At 31.0% G+C, this 19,108-nt stretch overlaps 1 protein-coding gene across 1 annotated transcript in view; it reads left to right on the top strand.

Annotated features, from left to right (window-relative positions):
* The window catches only part of LOC128559148 (adhesion G-protein coupled receptor V1-like), a 48,128-nt gene that overhangs the window by 10,865 nt on the left and 18,155 nt on the right, over positions 1–19,108 (top strand). Inside the window, exons 3-4 of the mRNA XM_053550339.1 lie at positions 17,735–17,756; positions 18,627–18,811. Coding sequence (XP_053406314.1) covers positions 17,735–17,756; positions 18,627–18,811 — 207 coding nt within the window. The remainder of the gene's footprint in view (positions 1–17,734; positions 17,757–18,626; positions 18,812–19,108) is intronic.

Genomic DNA, 19,108 nt, shown 5'->3' with positions numbered 1-19,108 from the left:
TTTTCATTTTATTTATTGAATTTCCCATATTTTAAATTTTATTCCAGTTAAATAAAACACAGGTTTTTAATAATTAAATAATTTCCTTATTTTTTTAAAGGGTTTTTATAATAGTTTGTTCATTTGTTTTCATTATTAATTTTTAGTATTTTATCAAAAAATATACAATGGACTTTTTTTTGTAACATTTTAAGAAAAAAAACAATAATATCCCAAAAAGCAACTTTTTTTTGGGCTTGAATTGAAAATTGTTGTTTTTTACTTTTGGGGTATAAATTAAATTTTTCCCGGGGGAGGAAGCCCAAAAGGGGTAAAAGTACAAAGTTTTTTCAAAAGAAAAAAAAAAAAAAACAAACCCAAAATGTTTTCCGGACCAACAGGTCGCCAAAATTTATAATTCCACACTCGTTTTTTATTTTAATTTTAATTTTTTTGGTAGACCTGGGGCCCGGAGTTTTACTTTTGGGGAAATTTATTTTCTACTTTTATACCCCCAAAAAGTTTTTATTTTTTTAATTTTTTTACCCATTTTTTAATTTTTTTCAAATTTAAAATGGGTTTTGTTTATTTTTTTATTTTCTTTTTACAAATTTTTTTATTTTTTTTTTACAAAAATTTTTTTTTTTTTTTTACATGGAATTTCTGAAGGTCTCGTTTGAGAAAAATCTGTAATCCTTTCCCCCACTTAACAAAGATGAATAAAAGGGTATTCCTAGACTACAGCCAACTTTTACCAAAAACCCCCGTCTTTTTTTTTGTTTTTGTTTTAATCTAATCACTCCAACCTACTAGTTGTTTTCTTTGATTAGGTTTTTTAAATATTGATATCAAAAATCTCACAAAAAAACAAAATACCTTTCCAAGTATTTTACTAAACCGCTGGCTACCCAGACAAAGCGCCAATGCCAAAAGGGGGGGCAAAATTTTTTTTGGAGCTATTTTTGCTGCCATTGGAAAAATTTGTTTTTCCTAACAAACCACCCCTAAAGGCTCCTAAAAACCACCATTTGCCCTTTTGATGACATTTGGCTTTTTGAAATGAAAATTTTCTAATCCCTTATTATTGCAAAAAATTTTTAATTTGATTTTTGTGTTTTTTTTTAATGTAAAGGGAAAGTTTTTCCAGTAATTGTTCTGTTTTAACTAAAAGATGTGGAATTTTTTTTTGTAGGCTCGGCAAAATTTTTCTTTTGTCCATCTGTAAGGTTAATTTTAATTTTAAATTTTAAATTTGATGACATTTTTTTTTTATTTTTTTTTTTTAATTTATATTTTTTTTTATTTAAACAATGCAAGTTCTTTTAAAAAAAAACAATGCAAGTTTTTCCAATAGTATTTATTTAAAAGTTTCCCTCTCAATAAAAATTGCGTAAACCGGAAAAATTTTCTCCCGGGGCCGAGCATTTATTTATTTTTTTAATTTTTATCTGCTTAGGTCTTTGTTTTATTTTTTCCTTTTTTATATTCAAGTTAAAATGAACAATCCATACAAACTTTAAAAATTTAAATCTATTTAAAAGGCTTCCGGTAGTCTTTTTATTTTGTTTAAATAATAATTTAATACATCATCATTTTTCTTGATATTTTCTTGTTATTTTATTTCTGGATAAAAAACACCTTAAAACCAAAATTTAAGCGACAAGGCCAAAATACAAGTATTATCAGCGCGCATCAAAATTTAAAAGGATCTAAAAAAGTGGATTTTTGTCTTTGTCATTTTTTTTTTCAGGGCGGTGTAAATAAACAAAAACATGTTGGGTTTTATTACACCAGCGTTTTCTAAAAGTTTTGTCCCTCTGTCGTGTATCAGTTATTGGTCATCTTTCCCAGGGGTGACCATCTTGCTTTTGTAAAACTTTTTAGTAGCAATTTGATCAAACCCCAAAATTTATTAAAAAACCCAAAATGGGAAACCCCTAGAAAAATTTTTTTTTTACAAAACCCACCAGGATCACAGTTAGCTCTAAAAATTTTAATTCATCATCATCGTCAGCGCAAAGGGTTTTTTGAATTTGCTTGGGGTAAAATTTAGTTTTAACCCTGAAAAAAAAGAAATTTATTTAATGGAATTTTTGCATTTACCCCTTTACCACCTTGGAGTAATTCTTTTCTAAATTTGAAACCTGAATTTTCAGCAGTAGGGAGCAGTTGTAGGATCTAAATAAATATTTCGTTGTTCCATTGATTCTACATAATCTTAGAATTTTTACAAATTTTTTTTCATTTTTATTTGGGGTAAATTAATTACAATCTAAACAATTTTTCCTTTGTTTAACCCTAACTGATCAATTAATGAAACTGCTTTTTTAATTTGACAATTTGATCATCATCTAATTATTACCACCAGCTTATTTTTTTTTAAAAATTACTTCAAAATAACCATTAAACCAAACAAAATATGAATTCTATCATTAATTGTAATGAATCCGTTTTTTTTTTTTTTGTTTAACATTTTTTCCAACGATATTAATGCTTTCTAATTGATAGGAGTTTAATTTTTTTCTTTCACAAATTGTTTTGTTCTAAACTGTATTTAAAAATTTTTTTTTTATTTTTTTTTTAATTTTTTTTAAAGTTAAATCTTTATTTTTTTTAAAGTTAAATCTTTTTTTTTTTTAAAGTTAAATCTTTTTTTTTTATTAAAGTTTAAATCTTTTTTTTTTATTAAAGTTAAAAATTTGTTTTTTAAAAATTTAAACTGTTAAATACGTTTTTGCCGAGCGAAATTCCCGATCCTGACAATAATCTATTAACTTAAATTTAAAAAATCCTCCTCCTTTTATTTTTTATTATTTTTACTGTTATTCTTTTCTTTAATTCCTTTGCAAAAATTTAAATTACCAAATGCCGGAGAGGGTTTCTTTTTAAATTTTCAACAATTTTATCAGCCTAAATTTCCAACTTTCTGTTTCCAAACCTTTTTTTTTTCCCCCTTTCAAGGCTGCTTTTTTCCTGCTGTTTCCCCAAAGCTTTTTTCCAGCGTGCCAAAATTTAAAAAGCAAAATCCGCTTGAAAACAATTTTTAAAGGTCAAAGAAAACCCTTTCCCTGATGATTTTTTTTCCCGTGTGAGCATCAACAAAAAAAAATTTCCTTTATTTTTTTCATAAACTTTTTTGTACATTATATAAAACTAAAAAATTTTTAATTTTTTTAATTAAAGTTTTAAAACTTTGTTTTTAATTAATTTCTTTTAAAAAATTAGTGTAAAACTTGTTTCAACCCAAAAATTAATTATTCTACCAAAAACATCTGTAATTAATTTTTTTAAATTTATTTAAATATTTTTTATTAATTTCAGAAATCCAACTCTTTGTGGTTCTTTTTTAAATGGATAAGCTCTTGTTAATCTGCAGTATTAAAAACATAGAAATATCACTGAAATTACCCAAACAAGTGAAATTTTCAAAAGTAAATGAAGTAAATTGTATCAAACAAGTTGTTTATTTGGTGTTGTAGTTCCCCCCTTCGGGATTTTTTCAATCTTTTTTTTTCAAATCCAAGCAAGAGAAAATTTTACATTCTTTAAAACCAACTAAAAAATTTTTTAATTTTAAAACAAAAACTTAAAACTACTTAAATCAAAATTCCAAATTATTGGGAGAATTTTTTTGATTTTTAAATTCCCAAAACACATTACTTTTTAAAGTTTCCCTATAAATTTTTTAAAACTGTGTAACTGTAAGAAAAAATTTTTTAAATATAATATCTTTTCCCTTCTTTACCTTATTTTAACGAAATTTTTTTTTTTTTTCGTATCATCACTAATTTTTAGCCAAAAATAGGTCAGTGTTAATACTTCCAAACCAAAAAATAAGTTTTTTTTTTTACAAAAATTTTAAAAAAACGACTAAACTGTTGGGGAAAAACACTGGTTTATTTTTATCATCTTTTTAAATGTTTCAGAACTTAAAAACTATTTTTTTGTTCCATTTTATATTCAAAAAAAAATAATTTTTATATAAAATTTTCATTTGTTCTGGGAAAAGTGAATTCATTTTTAAGTTCGCAAAAATTTTCTAATACCTTTATTTTTTTAGTTTTTTTCTTATTATTTCCAGCATCAATTGAACCACAAAAAAACTCCAATCATTAACCCTTCTTTTGGGTTTCATGGGCAAACGTCTAACCTTTTCCTCTAATTTTCTTTTTTTTTAAATTTATGATCTTTTTTTTGATAGGCAAATTTCCCGCTTTTCTGTAAATTTTTTAAATATTTTTCCTGAAAAAACTGAAATATTTTTTATTATTGTTAACTTTTATTTTTCAAATCATTTTAATCACACTACTTTAGTTTAAAGACTTCTTTTGCAGTTTTTTCATCCTTAGCAATTAATTTGTTTTGACCATAAGTTTATTTAAGTAATAAAAAAAATTACCATAAAAGTCCTTTTGGGGGGGGAAAAAACTTTAATGGTTGGTATCTTTTCCTTTTCCCATATACTTTTTTTCCTGTTTTTAGAATATCAAAGATTGCGTCTCTATATTTGTTAAATTTTTCGACTTAGCTTTAATTTCTTTCTGTTGCTTTTAAAAAAAGATCTTTGGGGTTTTTCATTCTGGATATTGCACCAAACATTACCCAAATTTTTTTTTTTTCTCCCATACATGTTCATGATACCCCTACTTCTTTTTTTTAGTCATTTTTTTCATCAGGTTTTTTGTTTGTTTGAAAAAAGTTAAACACTTCTTGTGTGTTTTATTTTTTTTTTATCTAAAAGACTAAATCAATACTTTATTAAAATTTAATATAAATTCTTTTGGGGTTTTTCCCCCCAATTCTTTTCTTTCTTTTGGAAAAATTTTTTGGTCTTCAAACTCATCTCTTTTATCATCCAAACCCATTGATCTTCGGGGGTTTAATGGTCGATTCCCGGAAAAAGGGCTTTCCAAAACCCCTAGTATCTTTCCCGCGGTTTGGTTTTTAAAAAGGCTGTGGTGTCCCGGGGGTGGTTTTTTCTTTTTATTATCTCCGCCATTTTTAGTTTTTCTTTTTTCATGTATTTTATCGCAAAACTTTTTGGAAGAACGCTAATTTCTCCTTAATTCCAGGTAATGCTTTTTTCGACTTGATAATTGTTTCTTTTTGACTTTCTTTTTTTTCGTAATTGGTTTATAAATTTCATTTAAAAATACCCGATTGTAGCTTTTTTTTTTTTTTTTCTCCATTTTTTCTTCTCTAAGGCTCTCATCTTTGCCGACTAATTTTTTTTTTTCTTATTCTTATTTCTTTTTTGTTTTTTATTGCATTTTTATAATAATGTAAGATAAAGTAAGATATTTTAAATAATGTAAATATTGTAAATAATTTTATAAAAATTTTAAAATTTAGTTTTTAATTATATAAAGGAAAATTCCAAATTATAACAAAAAATGATAAACCAATAACTTTAAACTTTTTAAAAAACCTTTTAGCCAGATTTTGTTTTTGAAAAAGTTAAAAAAGTGGTCTCTGGATCTGGAAAACAAATACATTAATGCATAATTTGAAAACCTCTTATTATTATGATAAATTAAATTGATGCAAAAACTTCAACAATCAAATTAAGATTTAAAAAAACCACTTTTAAGCCAAAAATTTCAAAAAAATTAAATAGATCCAAATGAAAAATTGAATTTCACTGATCCCCCAACCAAAAATTTAACCTTGTGAGAATCTTTTAATCAGAAAAACAAAAAAGTTTTTTTTGATGTTTTGTAGTGAAGTTAAAAAAATTCAAATGAAATAACAAAATACTTTATTCAAGGGCGTCACAAAAACTGTTGTGTTATTTATTTAATCATCTTACTATAAAAACCCCCAAAAAATATTCGAATAACTGTTCACATTATATTTTATTTGAAAGTCCAGGTAAAAGAGAAAATAATATGATTTGTGTGAAACAAAAAAATTTTTATCGTGATACTTTTGCTAATGCAAAAAAATCAAAAATATGATTCTTATATATTGACAAACCAAGGGGAAATTTTTTTTGAAAAAAACTTTTCTGGTAAAAATAAAAGGGGTTTTTAAAAAAATATAGAACAAATAAATGAACCTGAAAGTGTAAAATAAAATTAAATTTGATATTGTTAAATATTTGTCTAAAAAACAAAATAAAAAGCTTTAAAAAAAAGGAACATTTTTTTTCACAGAAATAAGGAACTTTATAACCCCAATGAACGGGATTAGAATGGGAGGGAAAAAATAAATTTAAACCCAGGGGAAATCCAGATAAACCACCGATGGTTTTAAGACGGTTGGTATAAAAAAAGTTTTAAAGTGTAATAGGACTATAATCTTGAAAATATTAAAATATTAAACAAACCTAAAACAGAAGTAAAAAATATTTAAGAATTAACAAAAATTTTAAAAAAAATTCATTATTTTTAGTTGAAATTACAAGGTAAAATTGAAGAAAAATGAAAACTTGCTGATTCTATTAAAGAAATGAGAGAAATAGATTTGACAGATGACAAAATAAAAAAAAATATTTAGAACCAAATTTTTAAAAATTATACACTCAAGTTCAAGAAATTAAAAGAATAATTAAACATGAAAAACTAAAAAAAACAAAATTATGAAGCTGGGAAAAAAAAAATTACAAAATATGTATAGTTAGAAATTAGAACAGAAATAAATAAACTAAATCCCGAAAACTGAAAAAAAAAGCATAAAGATTTATTTGAATTAAATTTCAAATAAAAATTGAGAAAATAAACTGAATTGGAAAAGGCAGTTTACAAAAAGGGATGACATGAACAATTAAGGGTTTTTTAAAAAAGAAAAATTTAAAATTTTTTAAAATATTTATTTAAAAAACAAATTCGAAAAGGTTAGTATTGTTTACAACCTCAAAATTTAAAATATGCAGACTTAAGTAATATTACAAAAAAATTACAAAAGATATGACCCCGCTTAATGCAAAGTTTAAGAACATAAAAAAAAGAACTGGACTTTTTGTTTAAAAAAAACAGTTAAAACAAGGGGAAATTAATTACTGTAATACTTTAAAAACAAAATTTAAAACCGTTAATAATCAGCTAGAAAATTTGAAGAAAAAAACTTTAACCTATAATAATTTTTGAGCAAGTCACAATATAAAGCAAAGAGTTAATAAACTTACAGGGTTTTTTTACAAAAAAGATATTAATGAATTTAATGATAAAATTAAAAAAATTAAATGATCTTAATCTGCATTAAAAAAATCGGATAAACAAGGGGAAATCAATCACTGAATACCCCCAATAATTACTGTAATACTAAAAACAATACCGCTAAGCGAAAAATTGCTACTATGATGAAAAAATTTTAAAAATTGGAAAAATTTTAGAATAAAAAATGCTTTCTTAAAAAAAGAACACAATTTGCTGAACAAAAAAATACTGTTACAATCTATTGTTCTAAAGTTCTACAACAAAAAAACTTGATGATTTAGCGAAATAATTTTTAAACTTAAAAGAAAAACAAAAAAAAAAAAAAAAAGGCTAGAGGAAGTGGGCTGAGGTTTTTTATTGAATTAACAGTTTTTTACATATGTAAAAAAAAAAAAAAATTTTTACCGTTTTGGGGCTTGGGTACTTCAACATTGAAGGGATGAATGATCTGAATATTTAAATGAAAAAGGATTTTTAAAATTTGGAATTTTCGTAGAAATAAAGATTTTATATACATAAACCAAGAATATAAACTAGCTGTACCAGATGTGTCTTTGAAAGGGGGTGTTTGTGGCCAGAAAAACTGGAATGTAATTTAAAAGATATTAAATTTTTATTAAAAGGGGGGGCCCGACCATAGGTGAACCCGGATAAACCCATTAAAAGTCCAAAATTTGCAGTTTATATTTTAGGCGGGGGGATAATAATGTCTAATTCTTGGTTTTGGCAGTAAATTTAAAAAAATATAGGCTGAGGACTTTGACACTGATCGGGAAAAATCTATTTTAAAAAAGAATTAAAGTTTATCTATTCAGGAAAAATGTTTTTTATATTCATCCTTATAACGATTCAAATTCAGAAGTAACATTTTTCGCTTTTTGCGGGTAGTTACTCAAATTTTAATTCGGATAACCGCATCGAAACTGTATCGGGTGAACCTAAACCGGGGAATCTGTACGGATAATTAAAAAAACCGGTGAAAAAATATAAACCCGTATCGAATGAACATGCATATTTAAAAAAAGACAAAAAAATTTTTATAAACAACGAAATCATTCACGATGCATGTTGAACAATAATGAAAGTGACTGCGTTTTCATTGTAAACTTACTATAAATAAAAGTTTGACCTTAAAAAAATTCCCCTAATGTTAAAATAAATTGAAAAGGAAGTGACATGCGTTTCATTGTAAACGTTACAAAATAAATGTTACTAAAAATAAGCGTTTTTCATTGTAAACGTTACTAAAAATAGGCGTTTACATTGTAAACTTCAAAAATGGCGTTTACATTGTAAACGTTTTTTAAAAAAAAGTTTACTTTATTTTACTATAGGTTTTTAAAAACAATAAAAAAAAAAAAAAAAAAATTTTTTAAAATCTTTTTTTTTTTTTTTTTTTTAATTGTCTGGCATTGGCAGTCCCGACCCAAGGGTCTATTCAAGTGGGGGGATTTCCTCGCCCCCTTTTTTTTATATACACCGTAAACTAATGCCTCTCCACAGGAGAAAAAGGGGAAAGTTGTCATGGTTCCCGGTAATAATTTTAGAGTATGGGGCGTAAACGAAAACCAATCTGGGATAGACTTGCATTTTTGCAATTTTTTTTTTTAGGAGAAAAAAAAATTTTAATCGCTAATTTTGCGCGAAGAAGTATTCAAAAATTTTTTTTACGTTTAACATATTTACTTTTTCAAATTGAGTCAATTATGATATAAAAAAATGCGAAATTCAAGAATAACTATCAAATAAAAAAATTTTTGAAACATAATTTTTTTGAACAGTGCTTTGAGATATTCTACTTATGAGTTGTTTTTGCAAAATTTGCTGAGGAAAAACCTAGACAAAAACACTTACATTTATTAGATAAATTTTGTGGAAATTACTAGCGGAAATTTTTTGTGACATTTTGGGAAAAACTTGAAATTTGGATAATTTTTTTTTTTCTGTATTTTTACATTTATCTAGAAGGGTAACAGACCCACCTTGTCGTGGGGAAACTGAATTTGCCCCCACACTACTTTTCAAGTATGTGCTGGTAGAAAAAAGCCCTTGATAAAATGAATCACTATGTAGAGATAGTACCTAATTTTTTTTTTTATCATAGGTTTTTAAGTTAAAAAGCTTTTTAAAAGAAGACAAATGTCCCCATATTTTTTCAAAACCCGAAATAAAACAATATTTTTCCCAAAGGGGGGACTTTTGGCTTTAAATATTTTTATTTTAACGAAAAAATTTTGATCAAAAAAAATGTAACCTTTTTGACAGGGGGGAGCATAAACATCAAAGGGGGGCATAATAAGAAATTTTTCTAATTGGGGGGCAATTTTTTTTAACATTCAACTTTGATCGGATTGCTAAAAATGATCCATAACTGTGTGCTAAAAATTTTTGAACATCTGGAACAGTCATTAAAAACAAAAAAAGCTTTAGAGAACTAAATAGTTAACTCTAACTGGGGTCGAACCCAGGACCTCTCACACCTAGGGGAGACACTCTACCACTTCCTATACGCATTGCTAATAGCTAGCAGTTTTTTGCTGGAAAAAACAATTCAAAAACAAAACAATCCAAAGGCCACCCACCAAAATTTTTGGGGGAAAGAAAAATAAAACTAAACCCCGGATAATCGGCCGCCCCCGCGGGCAGGGCCCGGGATCCGGGCCCGCTTTTTTCCCGCGCTTTGGGCGCGGGGGCCGTAATTTTTTCCGGGGGGGCAAGGGGAAAAACGCCTAATACCGCCCGGGCGGGGTTCACGCAACGTATTTGGATGCTGGCCACGTTTTTTGGGGCCAGCGGGCCCCGGGGGACTTTTTTCGCCGGGGCCGAAAATCCCATTTTTTAAAAACCCGAGGGAAAAGGGGGGCGGTCCCCGGTTTTTTTTCAAAAAAAAAGGGGTCCTTGTTTTGGGCCCCCAAGCTCCGTTTGGGGGCCATCGAAAAACGTTTTCCCAATAAACTTTTTTTGGGGGCTTTGGCGGGCGAAATCGGCGTCCCCCCTGCGGGCGAATTTGTTGCCCGGGCCAAACCCGGACCCTCCCCTGGGCGACCCCCCCATCCCCCTATACGCAGTGCTAATAGCTTGCATTTATTGCTGGATTACAGGGCGTGAACTGGAACAATAATCGGTGAACTCCGGAATATCGGCGTACTCGCTTTGTTACCTAACGGCAATTTTTGTGTAAAGAAAAAATATAATCTAAAGCTGCCAACGTCATAATCGGTCAAATCTGCCCAAATTTCTCTGACGTGTTGTTCAGAGTATGAACTTACTAACTGGCAGTACCAGTGAAATATTACTTACACTGAATCTTTTATATGTGCCCTTTTTTGCAGCTGTCGAACGGCAAAGACGGTGAGTTTTGTCCAAATATAAGTAATTATTTTACCAGTTTGAGAGGATTTCAATTGATGAGAAATTACAGTTACAAACTAAATACCTTTCTGCAACACATGGAGTCATTAGCATTCACTGTCAATCAGTATTATGACTAAGATCGACTGTCATTCATTCAGTTTCAAAGTTTCCATAGACGAGTCCGTTGTTTACATTTTTATCGTAACCGGTGTGCACTTGTAAAAATCACTTTAGTTTGAAAAATCAAAGTATGCAAAGAGCTATGGTACGGTCTCTAAGCTATGTATTTTTTTTATTCAAAAGAAAGGGATTTACATATTCTAATGTTTTAAAGGGACACAACTCAAGCATCCTTATGATTATGTTCTTCATACTAGATTACTGTTACTCCATATAAATTATATAGTCCATGCCTCTACGATTCAAGATTATTCTTTGTTAATGCTTACTTCAAAAAACATGTTTTAATAACATACTGTTGGTGTTCATCTCTCTATAGTAACCAACAAAATATAACAGTAAGGACCTTTGACAGTCACAAAAAATGGGGAAAAGTTCTTTTACGGGGGGGGGGGAATTTGTTTGCTGGACTATTTATTGTTACAATTATGAATTACATACCTACATTAAAAAGATATTGAAGATTTAAAAAAAAATCAATTTTTTTTTTACTTTCAAATTTTATCATATCATTTTGTTATGTACCATTTTTTATATACCTAAAACTCGATAGGTAATACAACAGTGATCCTAAATAAATGACGTCATCTCCAATAGGAAGAAATTTTTAATTTTTACCTACAGGGTAGCCGCCTCCTGAGGGCTATCCAATTACAGTACTGCGAGAGTACAAAGATGGCGTCATTACAGGGGGGTGGTAGGCTGATATGCAAGTAGTATCGAGATGATTAAAGCATGTTGGTGAACTGTGGAAAAGGCTGATAATTGTATATTCAATGTTGCTCTTCTGTTGAAACAAAACAGCTTGGCATTACACCAGATAGGAAAATGGTAAAAATATACGTTTAGAAATCAAGAATAAATATCCGAACAGGTTCTGTTATTTTGGGGACGATGTCTAAGTAATAAGTCAATATCTGCTACTTCTTCTGGTATATTTAAACAATTGAATTTGCAATGCATAACATATCACTGCCTAAAAGACACGTGTAATTTTCCAATTAAAGAAAATAGTACATCTTATTTTTTGGTGAAATCTGATATATCTCAGTATTAAACCATTTACAAAAACCAAGTTTGGTGTGATTCCGATTGTGTTTTTTCTAAACAGTGGATGTTAAGAGAAAATATGTAATAGCTATTCGCGGAAATAAATGTATGAGAATAAAGTCTTCACTCCATTACAATCACCCATGGTTGCAGTATATAGGTATATTGAAGTCTTTCACACGGACACTGCTTCAATTATCAAATGGACCCACCTGATGCCCGCCACGCCATCATTTACCCATGAAGGATATAAATGAAAGAGCATACATAAACATGGCGAGCAAGCACGGGGTCGACATAATGGAACCAGAAGCTGGCTGTTAAAACAAAAGCGGCAGTGTGTATCAAAATAAAAAAAAACAAAAACAAGAAGGGCCAAGGCTGGCCCTAAGTCGCTCACCTGTGTAACACACCTTATGTGTAACACACATAACACTGTAAACTGTTTAACCTAGTGATTCATGGTGATAAATATTCTGACCCAATTTTTCTTAAGGGTTGGGACCAAAAAAACTTTGGGGATTTTTTGACCTTGGACCTAGTTTTTATCCCACATAACCCAGATTTAGTATTTGTCATAAATTCATGAAAAACATACATTCTGACAAAGTATTTCGGAAGATTGGCGAGCAAAAAAAAAGTTGGCCTCTGGAGGGTATACAAGCTTTTCCTAGATTTGACCTAGTGACCTAGTTTTGACCCCACGGACCAGATTTAAATCGTCTAAGAACTTTATGATAACAATACATTCTGACCAAATTATGAAGATAGAATAAAAAATATGCCTCCCTAAAGTGTAACAGCTTATTCTTTGATTTGAGTGGTGACCTAGTTTTTGACCCTACATGACCAGATAATAAAAAGTCATTCGTTATTCATGCAGACAAAACATTCTGACCAAGTTTTATGCACATCAAATGACAAGAGTGTTAACAAGCTTTCCCTTTGATTTGACGGGTGACCTAGGGTTTGACCCCTAGTGATCAGTTTCAAATTTGGCGTAAAAATCACCAAGATAAAATTCTGACCAAGTTTCATGATGACAGGGTCATGGGCGTCATAAAATGTTGGCCTCTAGGTTTGTTTACAAGCTTTCCTTTGATCTGGCTGATGACCTAGGTTTTGACCTGACATGACCAGTTTCGATCAAGGCCTAGAGATCATTAAGTAATCATTCTGTGCAAGTTTTTATTCAAATCAAAGCATAAATGAAACCTCTATATGACTGAAGGGCCAAAATAGAAAGTTTCTGCCCCTGTCAGGCGGCAGTAATGTACTCTAGAATCCATGATGGAATCTAGGTTTTCGAAATGAACCGAGAATTTATTGTGACTTAAGTTGTCTGTAGTGTGGTAAAATCAAATATTAATGGTCATTTCTATCGTGTGCACAAGGTAAGATTTACTAAACTTTGGCTATTGTTAGGGGTCAATCAGGGGCCGTAACTCCGGAACCTATGATTGGATCTGACAGATTCTCGCGGAATCCAAGAATTTATTATTGTTGGAAGATTATTTTGCTAAGTTTGTATCAAATCAAACCATAAAGGGAGTCTCTATATGCTGCAAAAGCCAAAAATAGCAAAGTTTGACGGTTGGGGGGGGGGGGGGGGGGGAACCTTTTAAGGGCCATAATCTGCAACCCATGATGGGATCTGGCCAGTTGTCGAAAGGAACTGAGATCTTATAACCAATACAAATTGTGTGCAAGTTTTGATTAAAGTTGCAAAAGGTTGTCTCTATCGTGTTTTCCAAGCCAAAAAATAGCAAATTTTGGGCCTTTAAGGGCCTTAACTCCGCAACCCATGATGGGATCTGACTAGTTTTCGAAAAGAACCGAAGAGATTATACCAATACAAATAGTATGCAAGTTTGATTAAAGTTGATTGAAAATTGTGGTCTTATGGTTGTTGCAGGTGTTCAGCAAGCCAAAAAAAAAGCAAATTTTGGCCCTTTATGGGCCATTACTCTGCAAACCGATAATGGGATCTGGCCAGTTTTCGAAAGGAACCGGATATTATGCCTATACAAGTTGTGTGCAAGTTTGATTAAAAGCAAATACAAAATTGTGCGTCTCTATCGTGTTCACAAGGAAAAAATTGTGGAACGGGGCGGACGACAGGACGAAGGTCGATCACAAAAGCTCACCCTGTCACTACGTGACAGGTGAGCTAATAAAAAACACTAAGGTACTTTTGTTGTCAAACATGAATATAATTTACCAGTTTATTTAAGTCCATCCAATAGACATGTTACAATTTTTCACAAGACATATTTCTAGCATGTTATTGGTCATTCAATAAATGACTTAAAAGAGAGACAACAATCAGTTTACATTCTATAGACGTATTACATAACATAAAAGTCAGAATTACCTTCGCTACTTTTATTTTAAAAACCTGCCATAAAATAAGGCACTATTAAGACACGAGATTTGAAAAACCGTTGGCACTATTTTCGCGTATAAAAACTGTCTTAAAAAGCAAAATTATCCTCCTGATCAGATCAGGAGCGCTGGTTAGTGATGTAATCTGAACTAGAATAAAATCTTTTCATATATATTTCTGTAAAAGTGGTTGTTTACTCTTTATACCAACTAAGGGAAAAGGGTATGAAGATACAGCGGTATCAGCAGTTTATTAACGTTAGTGTCGTAAAGTGTGTTCCTAAGAGTTGTACCGTATATCAGGCTATTAATTAATGAATACCATTACATACAATACAATTAAACAATTTTCCTGTATAGTTTATTAAAATCTATAAATTTTTTATATAGATGTATTAATCGTATGCTTTTGGATTCTCCAAGTTAACTGACTTTTGTGGAGCAAGGGTACCACCATTTTCATAGTTTGCCTCCCCTACATCACAAAGCCCTTACAATCCACTTTGTTAATTTAGACAGAGCCAGCACCATGATTACTCATTTTTGTTCTATTTATAACATTGAGTAGCAGGATTTTTGCAGCGGTTCTTTTGTCAGAAACAGAAGAACAGAAAGAACAAGAACTTATTCTTTATTAACTCGAAACTTGTACATAACAGTTGTTTGAGTTTATACGACTATACCCCCAGCAGTAGGCTGTTGGTTAATGTGTCTTCTTACGGTTGTTAGCGGTACTTATATAAATGAACGTCTTGTATGAACGCACTTATCAATTAACTACCTGCACGTGAAAAATCGTTTTTGTGCCGAGGGAAGAATGTACCAGTTGCAAGGTGAATTAATTTTTGGCTTCTGTTGAAGGTATTCAATATTTTAGAATTGCAATGGCCAAATAAATCTTTTTAAAAAAACACAAGAAATAATTATTAATTTCAACTATAAACAGAAAGGCAATGATAACTTTAGGACGCTGTCAGCATTGACATCTGCAATCCCTGACAAATTAAAAATTAAGTGGCCGCGCATGTGAAAACTACGGTTTGTTCCGTTAAGGCCAGCGATGCTCCTAGGAAGGCGAAGGTACGATGTACGATGACCGAAGGCGCGACAGTACGTAGACGATAACTCGACAGTCCGAGGGGTGCGCGGCAGTATGATGGTGACAGTCCATTCGTACTTGGTCGCGCTTCGCCATAGCATCTTCGTTCTTTCACCATCCGATACTGTTGCTTTCCTGTCAATCACGCGCAAAACTTATTTGTACGACGTTATTTCCGCCCCGAGTGTTAAATAGTGTTAAAAACACGGTTTGCTATATATTTTTTCGTTTCTAATATGCCATTAATTAAACAGTAGATAAAGATGTGTAGCGATCTTTTTGGTGCGCAACAAAACGTTAACGTCCACCGCACCGTTACGTGAATGTTCATTCTAGGGTAGCTGGTTTTAACAGAGACAAGCATATTAGAATTACTATTAATCTTGTGTAACCGTAAATTTACAAGAAATCCAATCTTGTTCAACAGAACAGAAATAATCGAACTTTATTGAAAGGAACACAGATTACTAAAAAGATTAGCGAAAACCAAACAAACTGTTTTCTAGACCTAATGAGGTCATAGTTTTTGTTTTTGTTTTACCCACCTGGTAAACCCGAACCGGCCGTTATAGTAGATATGGTGTACGAGGTTTCGGGTTTTAAAAGTGTAATAAAACAAATATTAAGACCATGTGTTTACCTTTTTGTTTCTTTTATAGGTCATTGGATTTCAAATTCACTATTATGGCTGTATAATCTAAAGTGATAAAAGAAGCCCAAATCTGAGCCAGCACATATGTTATCCGAATAAAGTGGTTTTTACTACTTGTAAAAAAATTTATTAGCCAATAAATGGAAGGATACACGGTCCAAAAAAGAAAACAAATAGGCCCTTAAATATTTTTAATTTATCACAAGAAAAGTAAACAATTTGTTATTTGTTATAAATAACCTCTGCCGGTGATATGCGTGTTGAGTATTGTGTTCATGTTAGATACACAATGATATTTAGCAAGGAGTGATTTAGAGAGTATTCAATGTTAATATGAGCAGGCTTTCATCGATCTTTAAAGAGCATTATGTGGTCGGTGAGCTTAGTATAATATTTTTTTTGTGAGCTACAGTTTGCTCACTTTACCTTTGTGCCTTTCCCGTTTAACAGGCTGTTTTTAAAACTTTTATGGCGATGTGTATTGCTAACATATATTATAGACCCCTTTTTCGAAGTCTAAGATTATATTCACAACAAAACTCTATCAACTGTTTTAATTAAAACTTTAATTTGTAAAACAGATAAAATATATCGTACATACATTTACAAAAGACACATCTGCAACGGAGCTCGATGCTACAATGGTAAACAGCCAGGGAATGGTACGCTAAGAGGTCTAGGGATTTCGTCTGTTCGTTCGTTGCCTCATCAAAAAAGGTCCTGTCATTTTTAAGAACTTGTTTATCATGTTGCGATGTATACCAATGTACAAACACATGTTACAGCCATCCGTTTTGAAATTTGAAGATCACGAATATTTCGGGTTTATACACTAGCTGAACAGGTATATTAAGAACGGCACACGATAAATAATTAATGGTTATCTTTGGAAAAAAATATTTATATTTATTTAATTTTTTTATTCATTCATTAATTTATGTCGTATAAGTCAGTTACATGTTACTCGTTTTTCTTCAAAAGTGTCCTCTTACCGAGTCATGGAAGCCGTTTTGCTAGGACGTCTCAATTTTATCTCGGCTTACCTCGGACAATATTGGTGTTCGTCCCTAGCGAAACGGCTTCTTACGTCGGTAAGAGGGTCACTTTTGAAGAAAATCGTACTGTATCTATGACATACAATGAAAGGATCATTCAATTAGTGATAGTAACCTAAGTTTTTCATATCATAGGTTTGAAGTTAAAAAGCTTTGTAATGAAGACAATTGTCCATATATTCTCCAAACTGAAATATAGACAATATTTTTCACCGAAGTGCGGATTATGAGCATTAATATATTCATGTTAACGAGGGTATTTTGTGATCAAAGGAAATGTAACTCTTCTTGATATGGAGAGCATAAACATCAAATGGACATAATATAGTAAATATTTTCTAATTGGTGTTGCATTGATTTAACATTCAACTGTGATCTGGTTTGCTAAATAATGATCCATGATACTGTGTGCTAAAAATTTGAACATCTGGAACAGTCTATTAACAGGCAAAACTATGCTTTGCTGAATCTAAATAGTTAAGCTCAATGGGACTCGAACCAGGTATCTCTCACACCTAAGGCAGACACTCTACCACTTCCCTATAACAGCAGTGCTAATAGCTAGGCAGTTTAATTGCTGGATTACATTGCTGAACTGGAATAATAATCGGGTTTTGACTCAGGACATATACGGGGTTACTCGCTTTGTTTTACTATCGGCAATTTTTGTGTAAAGAAAAAATATAATCAAAAGCTGCAACGTCATTAATCGGTTCAAAATTGCCCAAATTTCTCTGACGTGTTGTTCAGTGTTGAACTTATAATGGACAGTACAGTGAAATATTTCCTTACACTGAATCTTTTATATGTGCCCTTTTTGCAGCTGCTCGGAACGCACAAAGACGGTGAGTTTTGTCCAAATTAAAGTAATTATTTTACCGTTTTGACTGAGGATTTCATTTGATGAGAAATTACAGTTACAAACTAAATCTTTCTGCAACCCATGGAAGGTCTTAGCATTCCACTGTCAATCAGTTAAATGACTAAGATCGACTGTCATTCATTCAGTTTCAAAGTTTCATGACAGAGTCCGTTGTTTACATTTTTATCGTAACCGGTGCACTTGTAAAAATCACTTTAGTTTGAAAAATCAAAGTATGCAAAGAGCTATGGTACGGTCTCTAATTCAATTCAACATGACATGGTGATATAAGCATGTAATAACATGTATAGTATTATCATGGTTGTAGTTTTGCATACCAGTCAAAAAAGGTGATTAAATTACAGAATATATATATATTAAACAAAAGGAAGTGGACCATGAAGGGGATGGGGAAATGTTACTACAATTATCCCGCGATCAATGATAAACTTTTAAACAGCCCATACTGTGACCGAATTCTAATTTCGAATGACTATCTTTAGTATTGTGTGATGACTTTCAAGATAGTTTAAATTTGTATAAACTACCCTGTAGGATTATTTCATCAAATTCTTAGAGAACGGTTTGTTGCTTTGTTAAGTTTTATGACTTTGTACTATGGTTATGACACAGATTATAAAAATGGGATTTTAAACCAGTAACAAAATTCAGACCCCTGATTGGTTGATTTTGAGCTCAGTGTTAAAATTGACCAATGGCAAGGGTGCATTTTGAGATTGGGGTTTACTTTTATAATGTTGGAGCCAGCCCTTTTGCGTCACCTTTCATTGTGAAATTTATTAACACTTGACTTGTTTTTTTAAATATTACAAATATTACATTACAAATTCAGACATCAACAACATTGACCATCACAGTGCTTGATGATAACGAGCCCGAGGATGCAGAGAGATTCACGCTGAGGTTACTTGCACCAGATGGCACAGCCAAGCTTGGAACCAAGACAGAGAGAACCATTCTCATTAACTCAAATGACTCACCAAATGGTCTCATGAGTCTTTATGCTGCTAGTACAAAGTAAGCTATTACTATTCTTGCTTTCACATGTGGTTAAAAGTAGGGTACTTTTTTGCAATGCCCGCTTACAGTTAACTCAACATAATCATTAAAATGGCTGTTTACAGTATATGCATTAGTGTGTACTTGCTTCCATCCAATTTTGAAGTGACAGTGTTTGACATGCACGTAAAATTTTGCAAGAAGTGTAACATCAATTAGATAAAGTGTTATGTGCAATCCTCAGTATTCTATCTCAAAGGACAAGGTCACACTTGTTGGTCATAGGTCATTCAGATCTTGTCCAGGCTCTAACTT

The sequence above is a fragment of the Mercenaria mercenaria genome, chromosome 8, assembly GCF_021730395.1.
Source record: "Mercenaria mercenaria strain notata chromosome 8, MADL_Memer_1, whole genome shotgun sequence".
In the NCBI taxonomy this organism is placed as follows: domain Eukaryota; kingdom Metazoa; phylum Mollusca; class Bivalvia; order Venerida; family Veneridae; genus Mercenaria; species Mercenaria mercenaria.
The sequence above is the reverse complement of the archived record's forward strand: the minus strand, read 5'-3'. Positions and strand labels throughout refer to the sequence as shown.